The sequence below is a fragment of the Sminthopsis crassicaudata genome, chromosome 2 (genome assembly GCF_048593235.1).
Source record: "Sminthopsis crassicaudata isolate SCR6 chromosome 2, ASM4859323v1, whole genome shotgun sequence".
Taxonomy (NCBI): Eukaryota; Metazoa; Chordata; class Mammalia; order Dasyuromorphia; family Dasyuridae; genus Sminthopsis; species Sminthopsis crassicaudata.
This window is the reverse complement of record NC_133618.1, coordinates 237,216,551-237,243,139: the sequence shown is the minus strand read 5'-3', so window position 1 is coordinate 237,243,139 and position 26,589 is coordinate 237,216,551. Positions and strand designations below refer to the sequence as shown.

The window sequence follows — 26,589 nt, the reverse complement described above, 5'->3', positions numbered from 1 at the left end:
GGACAGCTGCCTGAGTATCCCCTCTCTACTCTGTTTCCTTTCTGTTGTTATTCAGTCATATACAAGTCTTTGTGACCCCATTTGGGTTTTTCTTGGTAGAGATACTAGAGGGGTTTGCCATTTCCTTCTCCAGCTCATTTTACAGATGAGAAAACTGAGGCAAATGGGGCCCAAGGCCACACAGCTAGGAAGTGTTTGAGGATGGATTTAAACTCAGGAATATGAGTCTTCTCTGTTCATTATGGTGGCAGAATTTGAGTTCAGATCTTCCAAATTCCAGATCTAGCACTCTATCCCACGTTATATCCAGCTGCCTATAAAATACATTAAGATGACAAAGAAAGTCAATTCTATTGAAATAATATTTAAAATATTATTTAAATGTTTAAAATTATTTAAATATTTAATATTTAAATATTTAAAAATTAGTATTTTTTAAATACACGGACAGGGACAGGTCAGTGGCAGTGGATAGAGTACCACCCCGTCATGAGGACCTGAGTTCAAATCTAATTTCAGACATTTACTAGCTGGGTAATCCCGGGCAAGTCACTTAAGGCCGATTGTCTCCTCACAAATAATACATGAACCTCAGAAAAAAAAATTCTTGCTGATATAGAAAAATGCTTTGCGTGGTTTTACGTGTATAATTGATGTCTTCTCGCTTGCCTTCTCAATGGGTAGGGGGAGATTTCAGAACTCAAAAAAATTTTACATGAATGTTAAAAACACATGAACAATAAGACTTTTTTTTTTTTTTTAATAACCTCCTGCTGGAAAAGGACCCACATGTGCAAAAATGTTTGTGGTGGCTCTTTTCGTGGTAGCAAAGATTGGAAAAGAGGGGATGCCCGTCAGCTAGAGGACGGCTGAACAAGTTGTGGCATATGAAGTAATGGAATGTTACTGTTTTATTAAAAAAATGATGAACAAGCTGATTCTAGAAAGGCCTGGAAAGAGTTGCACGAACTGATGCTGAGGGGAACAAGCAGAACCAGGAATTCGTAGTACACAATAACAGAAAGAGTGTGTGGTGATCACTTGGTTCTCAGTAGTTCCGTGATCCTGACAGACTGGGCAGAAAATGCCATCTGTATCCATAAAAAAAGGACTAAGGTGACTGAAGGTAAATCCACACATGCTGTGTTTTTTTCTCCCTCCCACGTTTTTTCCCTTTTGCTCTCATTTTCCTCTCCCGACGACTCCTAAAGCGAAGTGTATTAAAAATTAATAAATTTACCATACCGGACAACAACAACAACAAATAACCTCCTGTCTCTGGGTCTTTCCAGCTCTAACTTAAAATGCTTCCAGGAATCTGAAATTTCCCCCACGTAAAAACGCAGTTTAAAAAGGCAGCTCCCACGTCCCCAAGGCTGACTCCGGCTCTCCCACGTCCCCAAAGCTGACTCCGGCTCTCCCATCTACCAGCCGGCCCGCGCAGGCCTTCCGCGCCTGACCAGCAGGGGGAAGAGGCCCGCTCTCCTTTCCTGGAAGGGCAAAGAGCGCGCACGCGCAATGCACACTAGGAAAAAGTCACCGCTGCCCGCTAGGAACAGCTGCAAAACGGGGGGGAGGGGCGAGTTTAGGAGCCCCGTGCCTGGAAGCGAGCTGCCCGTCTAGGGCGGCTTCTGGGAAGCTTCTTAACCGGAGCAGGAGCAGCCCCCCAAAGCAGGGCCACGGCCGGCTCCTCGGAGGTCTGCAGCTGCCTCGGAGGAGAAGGGAGCGTGCAGAAGGAGCAGGTGGATGCCGCCTCAAAGCGCCCCCTAGGCAGCGGAAGTGCGGCTTTCTTAACATCCGTCCTCGAGAATCGCTGAGTTAGGAGAGGAGGGGGAGGGGAGGAGGGAGGGGAAAGGAAAAGTCACTGCATAATGTAAATAAACACGCGCTCTCACCCCACCACCGCCCCCCACCTCGCCCCGCCAGCCCTATGCGCCCCGGCCTTTGCAGCCCCAGCGAGACTCCAACCCCAGGCCATGAACGCGAGCGGCGGGGGCGAGGGCTTTCCCGGCTCGGTCCAGTGTAAGTTATGCCGCACGGCGCGCTCCGGGGTCCGGGCTGGAACACACTGAGGGAGAAGTGGGCCGAGTCGGGAGCCCCGAAACCTGGGTAGCAACAACCTGCCGGCGCGAGCCCCAGCCCGGGAACCTGGCTGGGGAATGAGCGCGCGCCCGCTGAGCAGAGGAGGGCGTGGGAGCGCGGGACGCTGCAACCTGGCTTTTTCCGGGCTGGAGCCGGGGCGGCGGGCTGGGCTGCGGCTGCAGCCAGGGGCTCCATCCGCCCCCTCCGGTGTACCTGCACAATTGAGAGGGCTCCCCGAAGGAGTCGGGGGCGGTAGCGGGGAAAGTTTGATTCTCCCCCGGGGCTGGCGGCCAGGAGCCGGGACACTTGTGTCAGGGGGAGAGGCTGGGAGAGGAGAGAGTAATAGGGAATCCCTGCAAAGATAAAGCGAGAAAAGTCCTGCCACACGCTCCAAACCTTGCGTTGCTGGGGAGTATGACCAGCACTAATAATAATCCGTCCCCTTTAGTGGGCAACCACGGTTAGCTTTAGAGGCAAGAGGCGTCCCGCACATTATGCAAGTTACCCCCGGGGCGTGGGGGTCGGGCGATAACTACAGCATCACGCTTTTTTCACCCTCAGTGACAGTGTCTGTCATGTTTTTTAACATCATCTGCCTCTTTCAGGCTTTCTTAAGGGAGCAAGGCCTTGACCCATCAAAATACTCTCTTCAAGTCTCTCCATTTCTCATTTAGACTTAGAAAAAGGACTAACTTTAAAGCATTATTGATAACATCACTAATAGCAATATCAGTTATAAAGTACTGAATTACTTTGATATTTTACTAAAAACTAACTGCTAGAGGACCCCTGTCATTTAGGAGAAAGAGGAAAAAAGAAATGATTCCGTTATTTGGGATGGCATATATTGAAGGCCTCACTCCTTTAAAAAAAACAATAACCTTCTTGTTTACGCAAATTCACTTAGACTTGTGTTAAAATTTACAAGAAATTCATTAGTGTTTCAAAAGATCTGTGCTGTACCTCCCGCTAGACAGAGACATGTCTGCGGATAACTTAACTGCGCCCTGAGTTTCTGTGCAGAAGTTGGTTTTTTTGCATTTGTTCTGCTAGCTAACCCGCTCCTCAGGTGGTCTGTTGGAGTATTTGCGTCTGGACGGGATCTCCCGGTGTTAGCTTTCCACTGGCATAACCTTTGAGAACCTTTGGTTACCGCCACGCGAGGTTAAACTGCCCAGTAGATTTTTTTTTTTTATAGTAGTCATAAGAATTTACCTTTTTAAAAAAAATGCACTGGAAAGAATGTTTAATTAGAAGTTAAAGGACACGGCCAAATTCTGCTTCTGGCCCTTGTTGCTTGTTGACAGATCACTTCATTTCTCTGAGCGATGGTTTTCTCATCTGCAAAATGAAAGGTTGGACGAGAGCAGCGGTCCTCAAACTTTTAAATAGGGGCCAGTTCCCTGTCCCTCGGACTGTAGGGGGCCGGACTATAGGGAAAACAAAAGCGTGGCTCTGTCTCCGCCCCTCAGCCCACTTGCCATAAGGGGCCGCATAAACGTCCTCAGTGCTGCATGTGGCCCCAGCCGTAGATTGAGAACCCCTGCACTAGATGAACTCTGTGGTCCCTTTTAGCACTAAACTTATGACCCGCTCTGTGATCTTTATCATCCAAAAATAAAAGCCTATTCGGTTCGCACTTTGGAATGTTTTTAATTCACCTGTGAATTTTTCTTCTCATTTTATGTAGTTCCCGGCACTACTGTCTTAGTGGAGCTAACTCCAGATATTCACATCTGTGGCATTTGCAAGCAGCAGTTTAATAACCTGGATGCCTTCGTAGCCCATAAGCAAAGCGGTTGCCAGCTGACCGGCACCGCCCCTGGGGCTCCCAGCGCAGTTCAGTTTGTGTCAGAGGAGACAGTGCCAGTAACCCAGACTCAGACCACCACAAGAACCATCACCTCAGAGACCCAGACCATCACAGGTATGTACTCGGACAATTAAAAGGGAGCCACGCATGGCATGATCCTCGTGGCTAACCGCAGGCTCTCCGGCTATTCCAGGCTTTTAAGTCACAAAATCCTGAAGGTGAGAGGGACTTCAGTCCTCTTCTATCTAAACCAGACTTACTTTTCATCGATGAGGAAACTGACATTCAAACTGAGATGAGGTTGCATATATCTTGCTAAAGGTGACATTGGAAGTGATTGACCTGGAACCAGGACTCACTTTTCCTGATTCTTTTAGTGCAATGTTGTTCTGTTTAAGGAAAAGCCCTTGGATTGAAGTCATCTTTATCAATGAACTCAATCATTTGTATGCAATACAAGAAAGTTCTGGGTTCAGAGTCTTGGGGTTTATACTTTAACACAAGAAAGAAAATCATTAGTTCTAAATATAATGACTAATTCCACCCTCCTCCTATTCATTCAGCAAAAATTTAATTAACGGTTAACAGATATTTATTATTATTATAGCTTTTTATTTACAAGATATATGCATGGGTAATTTTTCATCATTGACAATTGCCAAACCTTTTGTTCTAGTTTTTCCCCTCCTTCTCCCCACCCCCTCCCCCAGATGACAGGTTGACCAATTCATGTAAAATATGTTAAAGCATAAGTTAAATACAATATATGTATACATGTCCATACGGTTATTTTGAACAGATATTTCAAGATATTATGGAGCTAGGCTCCAGGAGACATACAATGTTTAAACAGTCTCTTGCCCCTGTGGTACTTTCAGTCTGATAAAGTCTCAAAATCCATATACCCATATATTGGTAAATCCATATTGGATCCAAAATCTATATATTGGTAAATATTTGAAATTTAGAATTAACCATCACAAGTACATGAGAGAGATGCAAAAACCCTTCCCAAACAGTGGAGGTTCTCTGGAAAAGGTGCATTCGAATAAGCCTTTAAAAGAGTATATAGGGGTAAAGGGATAGGAGGGTAAAGGGCAGAGATATGAGCCATAAGAAAGCAATAGCATAAGCAAAAACAAAGAGATAGGAACCCATTCAGGGCACAGAAAATATGAGATAAGGCTAAAATGTTAGAAAGATAGTATTGTGCCACACTGTGAAGAACTTTGAATAATAAGGCAAAAAAGTCCTATCATAATATATATAATAATTAAATGAAAGACTTATGGGGAGAGGGCATTTGGGGGGATTATTTAAGGCTTCTTGTAAAAATAAAATGATGCTTGAACTGTCTTCAGGAACCTGAGAGATTTTGTGGGGTGAAGGTAAGAAAAGAGTATATACTCCGGAATTGGGGTTGGGCAGAGCAAAGGCCTGAGAGGAGAAGTGGAGTACTGTGTGGGAAGAACAGAGAAAAGGCCAGTCTGGTTAAGTTAGGATACAGAAAGGGAAGTAATATATAATGAATTAAGGAGAGGTTGGGGCCAGATTGTGAAGGACTTTAAAAGCCAAACTGAGGAGTTTATCGTTTATCTTAGAGGCAATAGGGAACCTTTGGAGTTTTCTGAATAGGATCAAGCCATTATGTAAAGAAAGGTGAATTGTCGTGAGAAGCCTTGAGACCAGACCAGTTAGGTCTTTGTTGCAAAAGTCCCAGTGAGAAATATACATAGAAAGAAGGGATCAGATTCTAGAATTGTTATGGAGATAGAAAACAGAAAGAGAAAAAAAATTTGGCAACTCATTCAATATGCTCTCTATAGATGATCCTTTGATCTTAAGAATCAGGGGAAATTAAGAGGAAAAAGTTTTAGAATAAAGAAGAAATTGTTAACAAGAGAACATGAGTTCTATATGGAAGAGATTCACAAAGAAGAAAAGAATCAGGGAAGAAAAGACAGAACTGAAATGGATAGGAATGAGAAAGAATAAGGAGATAAAGACTATGAAACAAAAGGGAGGATGGCCCTTGCAGCGTAAGTAAGAAAGTTCAGTAGATGGAAGGAGTTTTAGGGGAAAGATGAATTCCGTTTTTGACATGTTGAGGTTGAGCTATGTCTGGGACATGCTATTTGAGATTTCTAATACGGAGGGAGAAGTGTTTTAACTCCTACTTCAGATTTTTCCTTTTTTTTTCTTTCTTATTCCATTACTCTCTAGTACTAGATACTTCTTCTCCCATGTCATGCTAAGCTTGAAGAAAAAATAAATTTATTCTTCATCATTACCATTTTTAGACCCACCAACTACTGCTGGCCCTCAACTATCTTTTTCTCCTTTGTGGTTTACTTCATCTGCCTATATCACCCAGTCTAGATCTTTGTGTGAGTGTGTTTATCTGTGATACTGCTCCTGGGTTTACTCTGCTTGTTTATCAAGGATTCAGTACCTTCTTATGCACTTCTTCAATACACTCCTATTAATGTCATATTCTAATTTATCAAATTCTTAACTTGCATGGCCTATATCATCACTACACCTCTGTTAAATACAAGGTTAGTCGTACTGTAGGTCTCACCAGCAGCAGTAACTGCTGCCTCTATGATACTGAACTCCCTTCTCTTACATCCCTTTTCCTACACCTCTACTCACAAGTTTCCAAACTGCTGAGGTAGCCAGATGGCAAAGAGAGAGTCCTATCCCTGGAATCAGGAAGACCTAAGTTTAAATCACTTACCCCTGTTTGCCTCAGTTTCCTCATCTGTAAGTGAGCTGGAGAAAGAAATGGCAAAATACTCTATTATCTTTGCCTGGAAAACCCCAAATGGGATCACAAAGAATTAGACATGACTGAAACAACTGAACAACAACACAGAGTTGTTGTGAGCATCAAATTAGATAATATTTGTAAAGCTCTTAATGCAGCTCCTGGCACATAATAGGAATAATAAATAATAATAATAAATATTTATATCTTTCTCTTTCCCTACTCTTGCTTACCCCACCCTCATCTGTCTTTACTATTCTATTCCCATGCTGCTGAATTTGTCCAAATGCCATGAGAAGAAGCCATACATCTGAATTGACTGATTATTGTTATTTAAAATTTTATATTGTTATTTTTAATGTTCAGATTTAGTAACTTAATCTCAAACGGATCTGCAATGCAATCCTTTTATTCTTTCTTGATTGAATCTCTAACATACTCCTCATAGCAGATAATCCAAATACCTCAAGTCCTTTACAACAGTGACATAAAAAGACTACAGATCATGTGGCCAGCAACATGAAAATCAGATTAAAATATTATTGGAAAATATTTCACAAAATATTAATAAAGCTAGATAATGTTAACATTTTAAAGCTAAGTCAATATGCAGCCCATAAATTGTATGGTTATATATAGTTTAGAGACCACCTTTTGAGAGTCTACTAAGAGTACCTCCTCACTTTCAGGTCCTAACTTTGTCTCCTACTTTACTAAAAAAAAGTCTAGGTCATCCACTGAGGTCCATTTTCTTCCCTACCCCACACCTCAAAAACCCTCTGTTTTAGCCTCCATTGTCTTCTTCTTTGCTCCAGTATCTGAAGGAGTAGTCCTCCTCCTTACCAGAACCAATCCTTGTAATTATTTCTTTAATCTTATTCCCCATCCCTCCTCCAGGAGCTTGTCCTTTCAGTAAATCATATTCTCTTTGACTCTTATTTCAGCCTTTTCCTAATTTCCTCACTTCTCTCTTATCACCTATGAACTTGCCCAAGTCTCCATCTATCCTTAAGAAAAAAATAAATTTACCCTTCCATCTCTTCAAAAATCTTACCATGTTTCTCATCTTCATTTCACAGCTCTCCCAAATCACCTATTGTCTAATTGCCTTCATTTTATTATCTTCTGCTCACTTTTTAACCTCTGGAAATCTTGCCTTGTCCTAGAGTGGACACATATTTTCTCTTCCTCTCCTTCTCTCTTCCCCGTACTTTCTAGCTGACACTCTGACACAGCTCTACTTCTAGGGGAACCCTCCTTATCTCAGTGATTCTGAACTCCCAGTTTTCATTGTCCAAGCTTCATTCTGCATCTCCCCCTGACTGCTCCCTTGTTCCCATTCTCATCAATCCAATCCCATACATACACATCCCACTCCATTCTAAAGCCAACCATCCCTTCCATTGTGTTTTCTGGAATGCCTACTCCATAAGTAACAAATTAGCTTTCATCTTAAACCTTTTCTTTTTTTTCCCTTCATCTTCCTGTAATCTCTGAAACCTGGCTACCCTTTCCAGCACTGATCAGCATTGTTGTACTGTCATTGGTTATGGTAGGGACTCCATTGCTACTTCCAGACTTTCCACTACCATCATCATTAAGTAGATTCTCCTTTTTTTGACGTTCATTTAATCTATATTCATTATCTAATCAAGGTTCCAGTGGCTGTTGTCTACAGACCTTCAGGTTACTGTCCTTCCTCCCTCAATGAGTTCAGTGTCTGGCTCACAGTTTTTTTTCTCATTAACTCCTGCCTTCATATTAGAGGGCTTTAATACACACACACACACGCACGCACGCATGCACGCACATGCACATAGCGATGTATACCTGTATGTGTAAATGTATTCCCTCAAAAACCCTAACTGAATTCTTCAATTTATTCATTTCTTATGAACTGCTCCTCAACCCACCTACACACAGAGATGATAATAACCTTAATTTTGTTCTCACCCACTCACATAAACTCTCTGTTGATGAAGTTTATAAAATGTCTCCAGTTCTTTCAACCAATCAGGAATTTATCTGAGGCTCTTTGCAATTTTAGTCGCCCTCCTGTGGACATTTTAACTTATCAAAGTCTTTTTTGAAATGTAGTGTCGAGGGGGCAGCTAGGTGGCGCAGTGGATAGAGCACCAGCCCTGAAGTCAGGAGGACCTGAGTTCAAATGTGTCCTCAGTCATGTAACACTTCCTAGCTGTGTGACCCTGGCAAGTCTCTTAATCCCAACTGCCTCAGCAAAAAAAAAAAAAAGAAAAAGAAAAAGCAGAAAGAAAGAAATGTAGTATCAAGAACTACAGTGCTCCAGGTACAGTCTGATTGGGGAAAGAGTAAAATGAGATTATCAACTTTTCATTCCTGGAAGCTGTGCCTCTCTTAATGTAATCCATGATCATATTAACTTTTTTGATTGCCACGTCACATTGTTGACTCATTCTTTTAGGCTATTAAAACCTTGAGATCTTTTTCACACAAATTTCTGCCTAATTGAGTTTCTGCCACGTAATGCTATACTTTCTGAAGAAAATCATGAAACCATACTGACAATGAAATATAATGTCCTCCCTTTCATGTATAAATTTTTGGAGAAAAGTATCTAAAATCAGTGCTGTGACTCCCTTTCCTCCATTTTACATCCTCTGCAATCTGGCTTTAGTTCTCTTTATTAACTTTTCTCTCCAAAGTTATCTTTTTCTTTCAATCTTCCTTCTTGACCTTTTTGCAGCCTTTCATGCTATCAATCCCCCTCTTCTCCTTGATACTATCTTCGCACAAAGTTTTTGCAAAACTTCTCTTTCCTGGTTCTTTTCCTACCTATCTGACCATTCCTTTTCAGTCTCCTTTGCTAGACCATCATTCAAATTTTCCATGGTCTCTGTGGGTTTCCTCAAGTCTATGTGCTGGTCCCTCTTTTCTTCTTCCTTTATGTTTTGTTCAACAAGCATACCTGATCCTGTAGATTGTACTGTCATCTTTAAGCAGATGATTCTTAAATATATTTGTCCAGTCCTAATCTCTCTGCTGACCTCCAGTTTCATATCTCCAAGAGTCTATTGGATATCTTGAATTGGATATCCCATGGACATTGTAAGCTCTTCATCAAAAACTCAAAATTCTTTCCCTAAAAACTCTCCCCCTTCCAAATTTCAAACTCCTCCCCCATTCTCCTGGTTTGCTAGACTTGAAACCTAGATTTCATGCTTGAATTCTCACCTTCTCTTATCTTCCACAGCCAATCAGAGAAGCTAGGTAGCACAGTGGTTAAAGTGCTCAACCTGGAGTCAGAAACACTCATCTTCGAGTTCAGATCTGGCTTCAGATACTAACTCCATGAATCTGAGCAAGTCACTTAATCCTATTTGCCTCAGTTTCTTCATCTGTTTAAAAAAATGACCTGGACAAGGAAATTGCAAACCACTTCAGTACTTTTGCCAAGAATCCCTGCCCCCCCCCCCAAAAAATAGGGTCAGACACAACTGAAAAACAACCAAACAATTGTCAAGAAAATTTTCCTGACATCAACCTAAAATGTGTTTCTTTCTAATTTCTACTTATTACTCCTAGTTCTGTCCTCTTGGACCAAATAAAACTGAGTCAACCTTCCCAAAACAGTCCTGCAAATACATTGGGACATTGATTAAGAGCTAGAAGGGATTTGAGAGGCCTTCTAATCCAACACTTTCTTTTTACATATCTTTTTTACAGTTTTTACAGGAAACCAAGTCCCTGAAAAAGTTAAGAGGCTTGTCCAGAATCACATAGCTAGAAAGTGGCAAAGCTATCATGTCTTCGCCAAATCTTCTCTTCTCCAGGCTAAATGTCCCTAGTTCTTTCAACCAGTCCTTAAATGGAATGCATCTCAGGCTCTTTGCAGTTTTGGTTACCCTCCTGTGGACATTCTAACTTATCAAAGTCTTTCTTGAAATGTAGTGCCCAGAACGGAATACAGTGCTCCAAATATGACCTGACTGGTTTAACATAAATTGAGATTATCAACTTTTCATTCCTGAAAACCATGCCTCTCTTAATGTAGTTCGTGGTCATATTAACTTTTTTGGTTACCATATCATACTGCTGACTTATTGTACTTTTAGACTATTAAAATCCTGAGATTTTTTTCACACAAATTCTTGCCTAATAGAGTTTCTACCATGTGATAATATACTTGTAAAGGTAATTTCTCAAATTCAAATGTAAAACTTTTAACACTTGTCCTTGTTAGAGTTCATCTTTGTAGATTCAGCCCTATTTTCCAGCCAGTCAGGATACTAATTCAGTCATCTAAGATGTTATCTCTGCCTCCTAACCTTATGTCATCTGCAAATTTGATACAGATGCCATCCATATCCTTTTCCAAATCATTGATTAAAAAACGTTAAACAGTATACAACCAAAAAAAAAAGATCACTGGAGACCTCTTAAGTTCACATCAAACCATTTAAGTAACTATTCTTTGGTTCTATATATTCAACTAATTCCAAATCCATCTAACTATGTTATGATCTATCTCATATCTCTGCACTTTCCTACAACAATAGGATGTTGTACTTAATCAAAAACTTAGTCAAATCAAGAATAACTACAATATCATAGAATATCTACTGTATTCCCTGATCTGCTAATTTAGTAATCCTGTCAAAAAGGAAGTAAATTATTGTGTAGTATGATAAATGCGGAAACATGTTTAGAAGAATTGCACATGTTCAACCTATATTGAATTACTTGCTATCTAGGGGAGGAAGGAAGGACAGAAAAAAATTTGGAACACAAGGTTTTGCAAAGATGAACGTTGAAAATTGTCTTTGCGTGTATTTTGAAAAATAGAAAGCTATTATTATTTTTAAAAAGATAATAAATTTATTATTGTTCTTAATGAAGGCATGCCAACTCGTTGTGGCCATCTCTTCCATTTCTAGAGATTCACTAACTATATTTAATTATACATCCTAGAATTTTGCCAAAGATAGAAGTCATACTCATTGGCCTAATAGTATACAGTTGCTATTTTCTCTTATAAAAATCAGGACATTTGTTTCTCTTATAGTTTTCTTTTCTTCTTAGTCTTTCATATATTATTGGCATTGAATCAGTAATCAATCCTTCTTTAGTCCATCCTCCACACAACAGACAATATTAAAATTTCTAAAGCACAGGTCTAAGCACACCATCTGAAATCTTGAGTGATTTTTCTATTGCTACCAGGATAAAACACAAACTTCTCAGCACGGCATGTAAGACTCTCTCCAATCTGACTCATATCATACTTTTCCAGGCTCATTACTCACTTTCCTCTACACTCCCTTCTAAACAAATTGACCCAATACCTGCTTCCTATCTTGACATTCCATCTTGCCTCTCCTTGTTTTGCATATGCTTTGGGGATGACCTGTCCAGTCTCACCCTGCTGATTTGCACTGACATCTCACCATTGACACTTAGTTTCAGTGCCTATGAGCTCCAGCTCTTGCTATGGGAAGTCTTTCCTGATTTTTTTATCTCCCTCTCATTGTTAATACTCCCTTCCTTAAATTACCTATTATTTAAATAAAATGAGATTTCCTTATACTTTAAAGGCCTTTACTCCTCCCATATTCTCACTTTGAGGCCCAGCACAAAGACATTTCTTCAATGATGCTATCCCACTAGAAGTAATAGAAGGAGCACAGGATTTAGAGTGTAAAAACTTAGATTCACATTCCAGCTTTGCCATTTATAATGTGTGTGACCTCAGTCAATCATCCAGCCTGTCCAGCCCTCAAATTTCCTTATTTGTAAAATAAGAGGGTTTAAACTCTATGTGATTTTATGATTTTAATATGTCTGTTCTTCATATTACATTCTAGCATTTTGCATCCTCTTATTCATTTTATATATATATATATATATATGTATATATATAAAATATATATATATATTATATATATATATATATATATATATATATATATATATATATACACTCATTTATAGTCATATGTCTGTCTCATTCCCTGCCCCTTTTAGATTTTAAGCTCCTTGAGGGCAGCAACCATATTTATTTGATTTATATTGGTTTCTTCCTCATTTTTAATAAGTGAATGAATGAAAATATTAACACATGTTCTCCTAATGAAGCCAGGGTAATAAACTCTGTCTCTTACCAACCCACTTAGCTGTGGCCACAGACACTGGCCAGAAGAACAGAGTAATTACTCTGTGTGGCCCATACATCCCAAATCTAGAGATTAATTTCTACATACTTTTGCTGACAGCTGGACCAAGCCCAGAGAGTGTGGGTGACTCACTGCAAACTCATCACCACAACTGGTAAAGGAATTCCAAGGACAGGATATTCATCCAAGCATACAAAGAATGACACTCAGATCCCATCAACATAAATCTAGGGGCAAAGAAAAAATATTTCTGAGATATTAACAATGATGCTTTAATTTCATAGGTATTCAAAATGACATGATTCTTACACATCCAAAGAAATCAGAAATCTCTTTGGAGAAGTGTTGCAATTTTTACCATGGGAATAAGTATTCTACATTTTTTATTAGAGTAGCTGAATTGTTCATCATTTTCACATATGTGTGAATAGTTCGGCTTAATATTAACCATGCAGTTTGATTACATTAAGAATTACAATAATACTCATTTGACAGTAACACTTTCTGTTTCTTTAGTTTCAGCTCCAGAATTTGTTTTTGAACATGGTTACCAAACCTACTTGCCCACAGACAGCAATGATACACAGACTGCCACCGTCATCTCAGTTCCTCCCAAGTCACGGCCTCGAAAGCCTGCAACTTCACCTGCACAGAAGAAACTTAACTGTTGCTATCCAGGTAAACAGTATTTTATCTTATTTTTTGTGTACAATCAGAGTTAAAATGAGAAATTCATGCTCTTCGTAGTCAAACATTGGATAGCCAGGGCTGCCAATTAAAATCACCCAATCTATATCAGCTTCACCTGTGCACCCCCACATTCCTGGATGATTAAGAATACTTCACTGTTTTTAACCCTGGGATATGACTTGCTGGGGCCATAGATCTCTGTCACCTCCTTCTGAAATCTCTCTAGCCCCATATACTACTCTCTTTCCATGCTCATTACTCTTATTTACTGACCTTGAAATCATTCATCTCCCAAGTATCCCAGCTGACCTCAGCAGGCTATGGTCTTCTCTATAGCTCCTCCTGCCATTATCCTTAGGAATGCATTTGATTCATGCTGATTCACAAGTCCTCACCCCCAGCTGACCATACAAGTCTTCAACCCCAGTTAAGAGTAGCTCAGTTCAACCATAATCTAGATTTTACTATCTTTGAGGATTGCATCAAGATCTGAAACTTGAAATTCCTGCCCTCTATTCACAACCTCCTATTACTTCACTGTTCCCGATCTTTCCTTTATCCATAACATGGCCCTTAATTAGGCTCTTGGTGCTTCCCCCTTCTTCCAGAACATGCCTCCCACTCTGCCTCTCTTGCTTTCATGTCCACTCTTGACCCTGTAATCAAATACTTCGCTGCTTTATTAACTACTACCCTAGAGCCTCTTCCTTTTTTAATGGCTTTAAAAGTTTTATTCATGTGTTTTATAGTTATATTATAAGCACAAATTATCCCCAAGAGGTCTCTGTAACAAAATAAAACAAATAAGCACAGTTAAGACCACAGTGACTTCATCTAAAAGTTCAGCCACATCCCAAATGTGGAGTACCTCCTCTCTGTTGTTAATTTTTTTTTAATTAACAGAAATTTGTTTTTTCTTACACTTTCCCTTAAACCATTAAAAAAAAAGAATAATATTCCTTGTCTAAATATGCAGTCAAACAAAATAAATTCATATGTATAATATATACATATAGATATATATTTATAGAAATATATTTACATATACACATACATATTTTATTTTGTCACCATATCCACAATCTTATTTCTTTTTTTGGTTTTCTTGGGTTTCTGAGCATCACTGAGAAAGTTATAAAATTGAAATGTAAATGAATGCTAATAGATAGTGGATGAGATCATTGGTCAAGTCACTGGGAGAGATTAAAGATAAGTTAGAAAGTGAGCATGATAGAAGAAGCAATCTCTTGGAGAATGTGCAGGGAGGGGTTAAGGCCACTTCTTCATAGGAGGAAAGGGTGAAGAAAGAGATGGTGGCAAGAAGCATCTGGGTGATGTAAAATGAGGACAGAAGAGGGAGCTGTCAGTGAATGATCTTTATTTTTTTATTGGTCTCAAATAGTATGAATTTTAAGGGTCTTAATTGTCTAGTCAACTATGAGGCAGAGATCTCAGCTGAAAGGATGGGAGAAAGCAGAGCCATTGAGAGGCTCTTGAGTTTCATCACTACATAATACAAATGACTTAATTTCCTATTCCACTGAGATTAAGGCTTACCTACTATATTCCTCAAAACCTCCCATCATCTCCCTTCCTCTGCTCACAAAGAGGAGATAACCCTATTCCTCCCTAAAATTTATCTCTTTTCCTGTATGCTTGATCTCATTCTGTCCATATCTTCAATTGACATTGTCTCTCATGTTCATTTTCGGCCTCTTTCCCTCCTCTAGCTTCCTACTATATGCTTTCAAGCACACTCTAAACCTTAAGTACTTGGGAAAAAAAAAAAAAAAAAAGCCTTCTCTTGATCCTTCTCTCCTATCCAGCTTTGACACCTTACTTTTCTCCTCTATACTCCTAAGATTGTTTAAAAAAAATGTTGAGTGGTCAGGTTATTTCATTATCAAGTGATACCTTCTTCTTCATACCCCCAATCTTCAGTCCCTTACAATTTGGTTTCTCCACCCCTCTGCTGAAACAACTCTAAGGTCACCACCTAACTCCTAGTTGCTCAGCCCTTTGTTGAGTCCTTATACCTTGGTTTTCTCTGCCACATCTGACACTTTTGACTCTGCTCCTGAATAGCTTCTTCACTTGGCTTCAGAGAGGTTCTTCTCCTTCCCTCTTATTACTTCTCTTCTTCTTTGGTTCCTCATCCTTTTACCAGCCACATAAGGAACTGCTTTTGTCTCTTTTCTCTCCTCTTTACAATTTCTGCTTTAGTAGATGTATTCACTTCTTTAGCTTCAACTAGTTCTTCAATACAGATGACTCCCAGATCTGTGTCCCCAGATCTAATCTCTTTTCAGTCATTTCCAGTTGCCTAGATACCTGGAACCACTTGAATCAATGAATATTTCAGTTAAACTTGATGTGTCCAAAGCTAAATTGTATTGAATCTGTTCATCTGTCTGACCAATTCTGTCTTTCACATGCATCCTCCCCTCCTGTGTTTGAAATTTTAAGTTATATGTCTCTTCCTTCATATTCCTTATCAATTACTGAAACCCATTTATTTTACCTTTGTAATATTTCTGGAATTTGTCCCTACCAATAGCCTTTACTTTATTGTCCCTATGCCTTTGCTCAGGCTCTTTCCCCATCCTTCCTTGCTTTATCTGTTATATTCCTTCCCATCCTTTATAGCGCATCTCAGATGCTGCCTTCATAAAGCCTTCTCTGATTGCCACCTCAATCCGTAATGATCTCTCTTCTCAGATCTCACTTTCTAAAGTTCTTTGCATTGGCTTCCCCCAAGGTTTTATCCCTTCCCTTCTTTCTCTACTTTCTTCATTATCTCGTGTAGATTCAATCATCATATCACCATAGATGGCTCCCATATCTCAGTAATAAGCCTATTAGACATTTCATACTGGGATAACCTATAGACATAGATGTTACATGTGCACCTCGTTAGCACTGTGATTTAAATTGAACCTAGTCTTTCATGTCCATCATTTATATTTTGAGAAGAATACACCCGAGATTTATGAGAATGTTGTTTTATAACTCTTCTTACTGTGCTATCTTAGTAATGCCTTTGGTATGAACAAATTATCTTTAGGTGTTGATTGCTAATGTGGAATACTCTGTTGAGGGCTTGTTAGATAACATATTATAAGCACAGACACTTAGAATACAAAGTAGCAGGTACATGCTGGGTACTCAGCCCATGATTTGGAGTACAAGTTAGATAAATAACTCAGGGTGAGTGTTGTATGTATTTTACCTATCTCTCATAATTATTTTGGGAAAGTGATTTTTGAACCTCACAATGCCACAGAGATATAACTTAATATTATTGACTACTGATGGTTCATATTTCTCCATGCCTTCCCTTGCCTCCTTACTTTAATTAAACCCATTGTTTCACTTTTTAAAAATCACAAACTTTCAAGAAAACAGCCTAAAAACATCTCAAACTTCACATGGACTCCTTATCTTTTTCCCAAATATCTATTCTTCTTCCAAACTTCACTGTTTCTGCCAAAGATACTACCATCCCTCCAGTATCTCAGGCTTATAATTGTGACTTTATCCTTGATTCTTCACCCTTGCTCACCTTTTATATCTAGCCAGTTGCCAATTCTTGCTATTTCTATATTCACAACATCTCTCAAATCCAAAGTCTTCTTTCTATTTACATAGCTACTACCTTAATTCAGGCTCTCAATGTTTGTGTTCTGTTTGGTTCTAAAACTTAGGAGAAATTTTTAAATGATTGTTTTTTGGTTTTTTTTTAGGTTGCCAGTTCAAGACAGCATATGGTATGAAAGACATGGAACGTCATCTAAGAACTCACACAGGTAAGTATACACAATCTCCTCTTTTTATTCCATGTATTCCCAGAGTGTGTTTTAATGTTTAACTATATGACACCTTTTGTAGCTGCTTATGGATTGCATTATAAGATGGATCAGGCCTTTAAAAGTGATAAAATTCTGAAATGGATCTTTTTTTTAAGAACTGAATCCTCAGATATGCTTCTAAAATGAGTATTAATTCCTTTATATCTTAAACTTTTTCCACTCATAACCCCTTTTCACCTGGTATATAAAACATATATATATATATATATATATATATATATATATATATATATATATATATATATATGTAAAGGAGCAACTAATTGGTGTAGTGGATAAAGCATCAGCCCTGAAGTTAGGAGAACCTGAGTTCAAATCTGGCCTCAGACACTTAACATTTCCTGGATATGTGACCCTGGGCAAGTAATTTAACCCCATTTGCCTCAGCAAAACAAACTATATATATATATTGGATATGCAAATATAAATTTATATATAAATATATGGATATGGATATATAAATAAGTAAGTAAAAGTAAGCTAAATGGTGCACTAGATAGAGTACTGGTCCTGAAGTCAGAAGGACCTGAGCCTGGGTAAGTCACTTAACCCCAACTACCTCACCAAAAAGAAAAATCAAAAATTTACTAAGAAATCATAATTTCATGACTCCTACATTCAGCCACATGACCCTACATGAGGTCATGACCCACAGTTTAAGAAGTTTTGCTCTATGACAGAGACTCTGTCTTATATATCTTTGTTTCTGCCTTAGTATTACAAGTAGCCAGCATTTTACAAATGTTTGCAGAAGGAATGAATAGGGGGGCAGCTAGGTGGCGAAGTGGATAGAGCACCAGCCTTGAATTCAGGAGGACCCGAGTTTAAACCTGGTCTCAGACACATAACACTTCTTAGCTGTATGACCTTGGGCAAGTCATTTAACCCCAGCCTCAGGGGAAAAAAAAGAAGAAGAAGGAATGAATAAATGTATACAAACAGATGATCAGTTTATCACTGTGTTATAAATTATTATCCAAAATAAAGTAGATCAATTTCATAAATTAGATTTTTCTAAGCAAAGCTGCTGTGAGTTTTGGTAAACTGTATCTCTTTGGTTTAAGACTTGTTATTATATATTTAAAGTCATGTATATCTAGGAGGCCACAGCTACCTTATTTTGTATCTCTCTACAAAATAGTCTGGGAATATTCCCAGCATGCTAAGCTGCTATATGGGAACCCATGGGATGCACAGTCTCATTCTTCACCTCAAAAGTGGCACAAAGCAAGTTAAATGTGCTGTTGCCCTCTGAGATAGCTCATCCCAACATGACTCCCTGCCCGTGACCTTTTCCCACTTTTCCAATCATAAATCACCCAACGCCGTGTGTTTTGTTTGAAGGAGACAAGCCCCACAAGTGTGAGGTCTGTAGCAAGTGCTTCAGCCGGAAAGATAAACTGAAGATGCATATGCGATCCCACACGGGTGTGAAGCCTTACAAGTGTAAGAGCTGCGACTATGCTGCTGCAGACAGCAGCAGCCTGAACAAACACCAACGGATACACTCCAACGAACGTCCTTTCAAATGCCAGATCTGCCCGTATGCCAGCAGGAACTCCAGCCAGCTGACGGTGCACCTCCGATCCCACACTGGTAAGGAGAGGTGTATTCTGGAATATGAGGTCTGCCATAGCTGGTGCAGAATTAATAATATCTTTCTGAGACCTTCCTTACCTCTGTTAGGAAACCAGAAGTTACTAATATTGATAGATAAACAGGGTGTGAAAAAGGCAGCACAGAATAGTGAAGAAATCACCAGATTAGTGATGTAGCAGATAGAGCTTTGGAAAACTTGGGTTCAAATGCAGCCTCAGATGTATCATTATTAGCTTTATGATACTGAGCAAGACACTTTCTGCCTTAGTTTTCTTAGTTTTATAACAGCATCTGCCTCCCAGGGTTGTTGTGAGGATAAAATGAGATTATATTTATAAAACACTTTGCAAACCTTAAAGCATTACATAAATGCTGGTGACAATGTTGACTTAAGTTCCAATCCAGCCTTAAATACTTTCTAGCTCAGTGACCCTAAGCAAGTGACTTCACCTAAACTCCTTTCTGCTTCATTTTCCTTACCTGTAAATAATAATAGCATCTGCCTCTCAGGATTATTGTGAAGATAAAATAACTATAAAATTCTTTGAAAACCTTAAAATGCCATCTAAGATTTAGTTATTATTATTATTCATTTTTAATTAAGCTAATAATTCTAACCAATGGACCAAGTTTTTCATCCTTTTTCTGACTGTCGTTATGTGACTTGTTCATAGCTAGTAAAAATAATTCCCAAATTTCTTATGGTCCTTTACGTTTTACAAAGCATTTATCACACATTACCTCATTTGATTTTCATACAGCCCCATGAATTAGGCACAATTCACATTATTCCCATTTTGTAGATGAAGAAACTGAGGCTCATAAAGAGACTTATCTAAAGTCACACAGATATTAAATGTCAGATTAGCACCTAGGTTTCATCCAACCTTAATTATTGAATTCTTTTTCTGTCTCCTGTCTCCAATTCCTCATCTGTGAAATATGAATAGTGCTTATATTTTCAACCTTCTATGGGTTTCTTATGGAAGTCCTTTGCAAACTTAAAAATACTTTAGAAATGTGAGTTGTTATTATATTATTTCATATTATCAGAGTTTATCATATGCAACAGGAATATTTTTAAATTAGCCTGGAAATGATGTCATTTTCTAGCTATCCTTTTGGAGTTTCTGACCCATGAAATTCTTTAATTTTTTGTCTTTTGCCATCTTGGGAATTTCAAGAGAAGTCTTCATGAGGGCTTCCTCCTAGTTTAAAGGCTGAACTTGAGAAATAGCTCCAAGTTTCCTTTATATTGGTTTGCTTGTGCTCTGAAGGATTTATTTCTTACTGATTAAAAAAGGAATCGCTGGCAAAAGAGATTTATTTAAACTTTAATTCTTCCCTTATTCAAAAAGAGTTTAGGCTCTATAGCTTAGTTATGAGTGGTCTGAATTTCCTGGGATTTAGCCTTCTGAGGGTTTATATAAAAGTAGGTTTTTCAAGTTCATTAGTACCTCAAAGGTCATCCATTAAAACCCTGCCTGATGAAAAAATTCCCTCCACAAGTGTAGTGCCAGATAAAAATGGGGGCCGCTACATTATATATAAGAAGCTTTGCAGGCTATATATTAACTTAAAAAATCACACAGTAACATTATCTACTTTTAATTGTATTTTTATTTATTTTATCAAATATTTCCACACCAGAGAGTGTTCTGGGTTGGGTGTTTTGACACTTTTGCTCTGCAACATCTGTAATGGATGTTACCACAAAAAAAGGATTTGATACTCTCTCTCTCTGTCTCTGTGTGTGTGTGTGTGTGTGTGTGTCTCACACACACACACACACACACACACACAATACTTGGATGTTAAAACAAATGAGAAATGTAAGAGATTATAATTCAAGATTTCAATATGTTTTCTCAGGTATAACTATTTCTTTAGATGATTATTTAGATTTAAAGTTTATTTCTCCAAGTTCTTGCATGATACATCTGTGACATTTACCTGTGTTGTGTAGGAAGTACAGCTCGATGGTACAGTGGACAGTGAAACAGACTTGAAGTCAGGAAGAAGTTAATCCTATTTCAGACACTTACTAGCTAGGTGACTCTGGGCATGTCACTTAACTTTTCAGTCTCATATAAATGTAACATGGGAATAATAGAAGCATCTACTTCCCATTTGTTTCTATCATTATTGTGAGAAACAAGTAAGATAAGCGTGTGTGTGTGTGTGTGTGTGTGTGTGTGTGTGTGTGTATAGCATAACAATTTGTTGTTGTTCAGCTGTTTCAGTTGTGTTCAACCTATAACCTTATTTGGGAGTTTCTTAGCAAAAATACTGGAGTGGTTTGCCATTTCCTTTTACTGAGGTATAAACAGTGTTAAGTGACTTACTCAGGTTCATACAGTTAACACATGTCTAACACCAGATTTAAACTCAGGTCTTCCTAACTCCAGACCTAATGCCCTTTAGTATAGCAAAATGCTATTGTAAACCTTAAAGCCCTTATATTTTAGCACTAAGTGGATCTAGATAGCAGGAAATCTAGTGGATCTAGATAACAGGAAACCAGTCTCCTAGCTGTATGATCCTGAGCAAGTCATCTAATTGCTCAGTGCTCTTAGATAACTTTCTAAGATAAGGTGCCGATCTGCATTAACAGAGGGATGTTTCTCTTCACATGCCAGTGATAAGCAAAGGCCCCATCTTTATCTTTATTCCTTCTTTTATTTTTAGTGTTATGCAAAATATTTGAAATACAGTCTCTGCCCTCTAATATCTTGCAACCTAAAAAAAAAGTAGCATAATATTTGATGTGCATGTTTAAGTGTTTATAAAAGATAAGGAAGATTCTTTCTCCATTTTCAATAGTTTTGGTTTTTTTTCTTAAAACAGCCACCTGAAAGAATTTAGGCCACAAGCAAATGAATTTGGAATTTGGAATTGGTGTTTGCTGGGCCATTTTCCTCTGTCAAGACAACATCTTTCAGCAAAATAGATTTTTTAAAGAAAGCTAGCAGCTGGATTTTATAACTCCACTAGCAGCATGCAGCTGGGATTGTACGATAAATAAATCAGAGCAGTAAACAATGCATCTTTATTAATAAAAAAATCTGCATAAAATACAAGTGAAGCATTTCAAACATTTTAAAAATATGCTCTGATTAGCACAGCATGATACAGCTCGATTCAAAAACGGGTAGCAAAATCAGTATAATATGTAACTCAATCAACCAATTGTGCGAAATTATACAACTATGAACATTAACTGGTAAAGTGGGCAAATTAACCATATGCACGGTAGCTTGCTTATTAAAGAGAATGCACTATGCACATTTACAAATTATATTTTTAATTTGGGAGAACTAGAGACCTTTTTTAATCTCCCTTTTCCCTTCTGGTTTCAATGCCAAAATAAATGATGATAGCTTTAGTTTGGGGAAGAATTAAGCAGATCCATTTTTCTCCCCCTGCGGCTGCAGTGGGAGCAGCCCCAATCTGAGTGATTCAGACGCCTTAAAAAGTGATTTGCTAACCCGGGCTCCCTTGTCTACACCTCTTCTAACCAACACGCACCTTGCCTCGACAGGGGATGCCCCCTTCCAGTGCCAGATGTGCAGCGCCAAATTCAAAATCAACTCGGACCTGAAAAGGCACCTGCGCGTGCACTCGGGAGAGAAGCCTTACAAGTGTGAGTTCTGCGAGGTCCGCTGTGCCATGAAAGGGAACCTCAAGTCGCACATCCGAATCAAGCACAACGCGGAGAACACCTTCAAGTGCGCCGAGTGCGACTTCCAGTGCGGGAACAAGACGAGCCTCCGGCTCCACACGCGGACCCACCAGCCCGAGCAGCCCGTGAAGTGCCCCGAGTGCAACTACTCCTGCGCGCACAAAGCCGCGCTCAAGGTCCACGAGCGCATCCACGGCCAGGAGCGGCCCTTCAAGTGCGAGCTCTGCAGCTTCGACACCAAGCAGCGCAGCAACCTGACCACGCACGTGAAGAAGGTGCACGGCGACAAGGTCAAGAGCAAGAAGCAGAGCCTGGAGAAGAAAGGTGCGGGAGGAGCGGGAGCGGCGGGCGCGGGAGGCGACCGGCCCAAAGCCGGCAGCGCCCGCCAAGTGGCCAGACTGGATGCCAAGAAGGCTTTTCAGTGCGATGCTTGCGAGGCGTCCTTCGTGAGGGAGGATTCCCTCCGGAGCCACCGCAAACAGCACAGTGAGTACAGCGGAAATAAAAACGCCGAGCTGGCTGTCCTGCAGCTTCAGATGGAGCCCGGCCGGCAGGTGGGCACACCTCTCACGGTCAGTCCCCTCCAGGTGCCCCTCCAGCCAAGCCAGCTCCCCCAGTTCAGCGAAGGAAGGGTCAAGATCATCGTAGGCCACCAGGTGCCACAGACGAATGCCATCGTCCAGGCAACTTCAGTGAACATCGTGCCCCCGGCTCTAGTTGGCCAAGGTCAGGAAGAGCTCCCGGCCAATAACCGGCTGCAGATTCTGCGCCAGGTCAGCTTGATTGCCCCGTCCCATCCGCCTGTGTGTCAGAACGAGGCCGGGCCCATGGGCCAGTCGGCAGTTCTGCTCACGACCCACGATCAGCCGGAAGGGGCAGCTTTGCACCAGACGCTGATTCCTGCCCCTTCGGGCAGCAACCACGAAGGCCCGGCGGGCCAGACTTTCATCACGGGCTCAGGCATTAGCTGCTCCGACTTGGAAGGCCTCAATGCTTTGATCCAGGAGGGGGCGACCGAAGTGACTGTGGTCAGTGATGGAGGACAAAATATCACGGTATCGACCACTGCCCCTCCCATCTTCTCCACTTCTTCCCACCCAGACCTGCCGAAGCAGACTTATTCCATCATTCAGGGCGGGGCCCACCCAGCTTTGCTCTGCCCTGCAGATTCCATACCAGATTAGATTTTTAAAAATGTCTTCCCTTCAAAATCATCTCTTTTACCTGTTTAAAACACATCAGTAGAATTCTGTGACGTTTCTCAACATGATTTAAGTACTTCCAGGTTGGGTCCTTGAAAAATAAGTTATAATTTTGTACTGTCGTATGATCATTTTTTTCACATTGTAAAAACCTTGAAAGCAGATTATTTCTGAAATGCCATATCATAATCACTATATAGTAAATGTTTCCAAGTCGCTGCTGATTAGATGAAGAAGAAATAATGTGCTAAGCAATAGAAAATGCAAATATTTTTTGGCTTCCTTTCTTATATGTATGTCATATCTTCATTAGCTGGATGACAGGCTTGTTGCCGCCCCTTCCTGGAATTCATGGGAATTGTTCAGCACTTCATTAGAGTTCCAGGTACAGTGAAGGAATTATTTTCCTTCAAATCTGATTTTTTAACATAAAAGTCACAATCCAAAGAAGCAAAATATTGTTTATTTTTCTTATGGAGCTCTTTTTCTAAAATTTAGCCAGTCCGTGACCTACTAATTCTGGTTTATATACTTTTCTGATTTACATATGACCCTGGCATATGAAAGGTTATGTATATATTAATTCATTTAATGGTTTCTTACCCTGACAGCACTGATTGGGATTTTCTTCGAATTTTACCCTACCCTACCTCTTGCTTGGAATATCCTCCTCCCCCTTACTCCTATCTCCACTTCAGATCTTCCTGTATTAAGACTCAGCCATAGGCCTCTGTGTAATTTTGTCTCCTGGAGGAAGGGATAGGATGGGAAAAATCCATATTTGCCTATCCCACTCCCCCACAGCAGCCCCTCAGTTGTTGTTTCTATTCAGATGCTTCATCCCACTCCCTATCCTGACCTGCTTCTGCTCCTATAAGAAAATATGCTAGAGTGCTTGGTCTAAAGACTCAGTATTAGACTTATGAGCAGCTGTCCTTCCTACAAAGTCAAAATGAAAATTAGGGAAGGGGAAGAGTTATAGTTAAGAAAAGAAAGAAGACTTTTTGATACTTTAGGATTTTTTTAAATTTTATCAAATATAAATGTTAAATTTATTTAAAATAATTTGTACATGAGTTAAGTTAATGATGCTAAGCATAATATAATCCATTTCCTGGAAAACAAGATTTCAGTGTAAATAAATATTAGAACTGAATAATGTATTAGGCTATGCCCTTTAAAAAAAAACTTTTTTTATTGTGAACTTAATCATCAGCAAATTTGAATGTTTCAAGATACAAAGAACAGAAAGGAGGATTATATTCAAACCTGGACTTCTGTTTTATACAGATTTTTTTTAATGATTATTAAATTTAACAGGGACAGAATTGTCCTGCTTGTCTGTGTCCCCTTTTGAACTTCCTTCTATTCTCTTCTGTGCATTTTTAAATATTTCATTGATGTCCTTTTCTTTTTCTTTTTTGTTTCACTATCACAGCCTATGAAAGAAAATCGTTGCATATATGTTGTGTTCCCCTCATTCCCTAGGAAAATGTAAACTCCTTGAGGATTCGAAAAAGATGATCTGGTTTTGTTGTTTTTAGATTCCCAGATGTAGTACAGAGCCATATACCTGATAGCACTTAATAAAAGTTTGTGGAATATTTGGTGCTGCTCCTACTCTTTGTTGTCCTAATTTGGAATATTATGTTTAATTCTGGGCTCCTTTTCGGAAGGATATTAACAAACTGGACCATAACTAGAAGAAATCAGAGGAAAGGAAGGACGAGAGTTTATACCATAAAGAGACCTATTGAATGAACTAGTCCTGGTAACCCAGATAATGTGCATGGATAGAAAGATGGACCTGGAGGCAGAAAGCCTCATCTTTGTGAATTCAAACTTTATACATTATACATTATGACTTTATACATTAACCATATGAACCTTGGCAAGTCATTTAAACATGTTTGCCTCAGTTTTCTCACTTGTAAAATGAGCTAATGGAGTACATGGCAAACCACTCCAGTATCTTTGCCAAGAAACTTTAAATGGCATCACAAAGAGTGTGACACAGCTGAACAACAGCAACCTAGAGAAGAATGGTGCTTTAGATTCAGAAACAGGGGGCTTGGGTTTAGATCCTAAGGGTTCAGATCCTAATTCTGCCACTCACTGCCTTGTGACCTTATCAATTAGCACAGTTCCTGGCCCATTGTAGGCACTTAATAATAATATCAGCTGATTGACTTTTGAACAAATCTCTTAATCTTTCTGGCTTTCTTCATCTATAAAATGAGGAAGGTGTTCTCAGGTATCACCCCTAATTCTACAACCCTGTGAATTCCAGCTCTCCCTCTAGCAGAAGCCTTCCCTTGTAACCAAAAGGTATAGTTAAGTTGTGTCTGTAACCTTAAGTCCATCTTCCTAAACCTCTGGTCCATCACCTCTCTTCCAAGAGCTGAGAAGCATGTTTGTGTGGTTTTCTGAAGTCATGATTAGTCACTGCATGGACCAAAGTTCTAAAGTTCTTTCATGACCATTTCCCTTTATGTTATTGAGGTCCTCAGATAAATTGTTCTTTTGGTTCTGTTTATTCTACTTCAGCTCATAAAAGACTCAGGATTCTCAAAATAAATCCTATTCCTCATTTCTTAGGATGCAATAATATTCTATTACATTCAAATATCACCATTTGTTCAATGAAGAGAGACTTTCCCCTACTCATTTTCCCCTTGTTAACTAACTAATGGAAATAGTGGAAGGGAATGGCACTAGAGAGGAGAAGGA

The 26,589-nt window shown here is 39.5% G+C and overlaps 1 protein-coding gene across 1 annotated transcript; it reads left to right on the top strand.

Annotated features, from left to right (window-relative positions):
- Positions 1 to 1,860: 1,860 nt before the first annotated feature.
- ZFP64 (ZFP64 zinc finger protein) lies at positions 1,861 to 25,463 on the top strand. Its single transcript, XM_074288619.1, has 6 exons — positions 1,861 to 2,022; positions 3,773 to 4,009; positions 13,334 to 13,495; positions 17,251 to 17,313; positions 18,721 to 18,972; positions 22,517 to 25,463. The coding sequence occupies exons 1-6, from the start codon at positions 1,977 to 1,979 to the stop codon at positions 23,839 to 23,841; spliced, it is 2,085 nt and encodes a 694-aa protein (XP_074144720.1). The 5' UTR covers positions 1,861 to 1,976; the 3' UTR covers positions 23,842 to 25,463.
- The last annotated feature ends 1,126 nt before the right edge of the window (positions 25,464 to 26,589 follow it).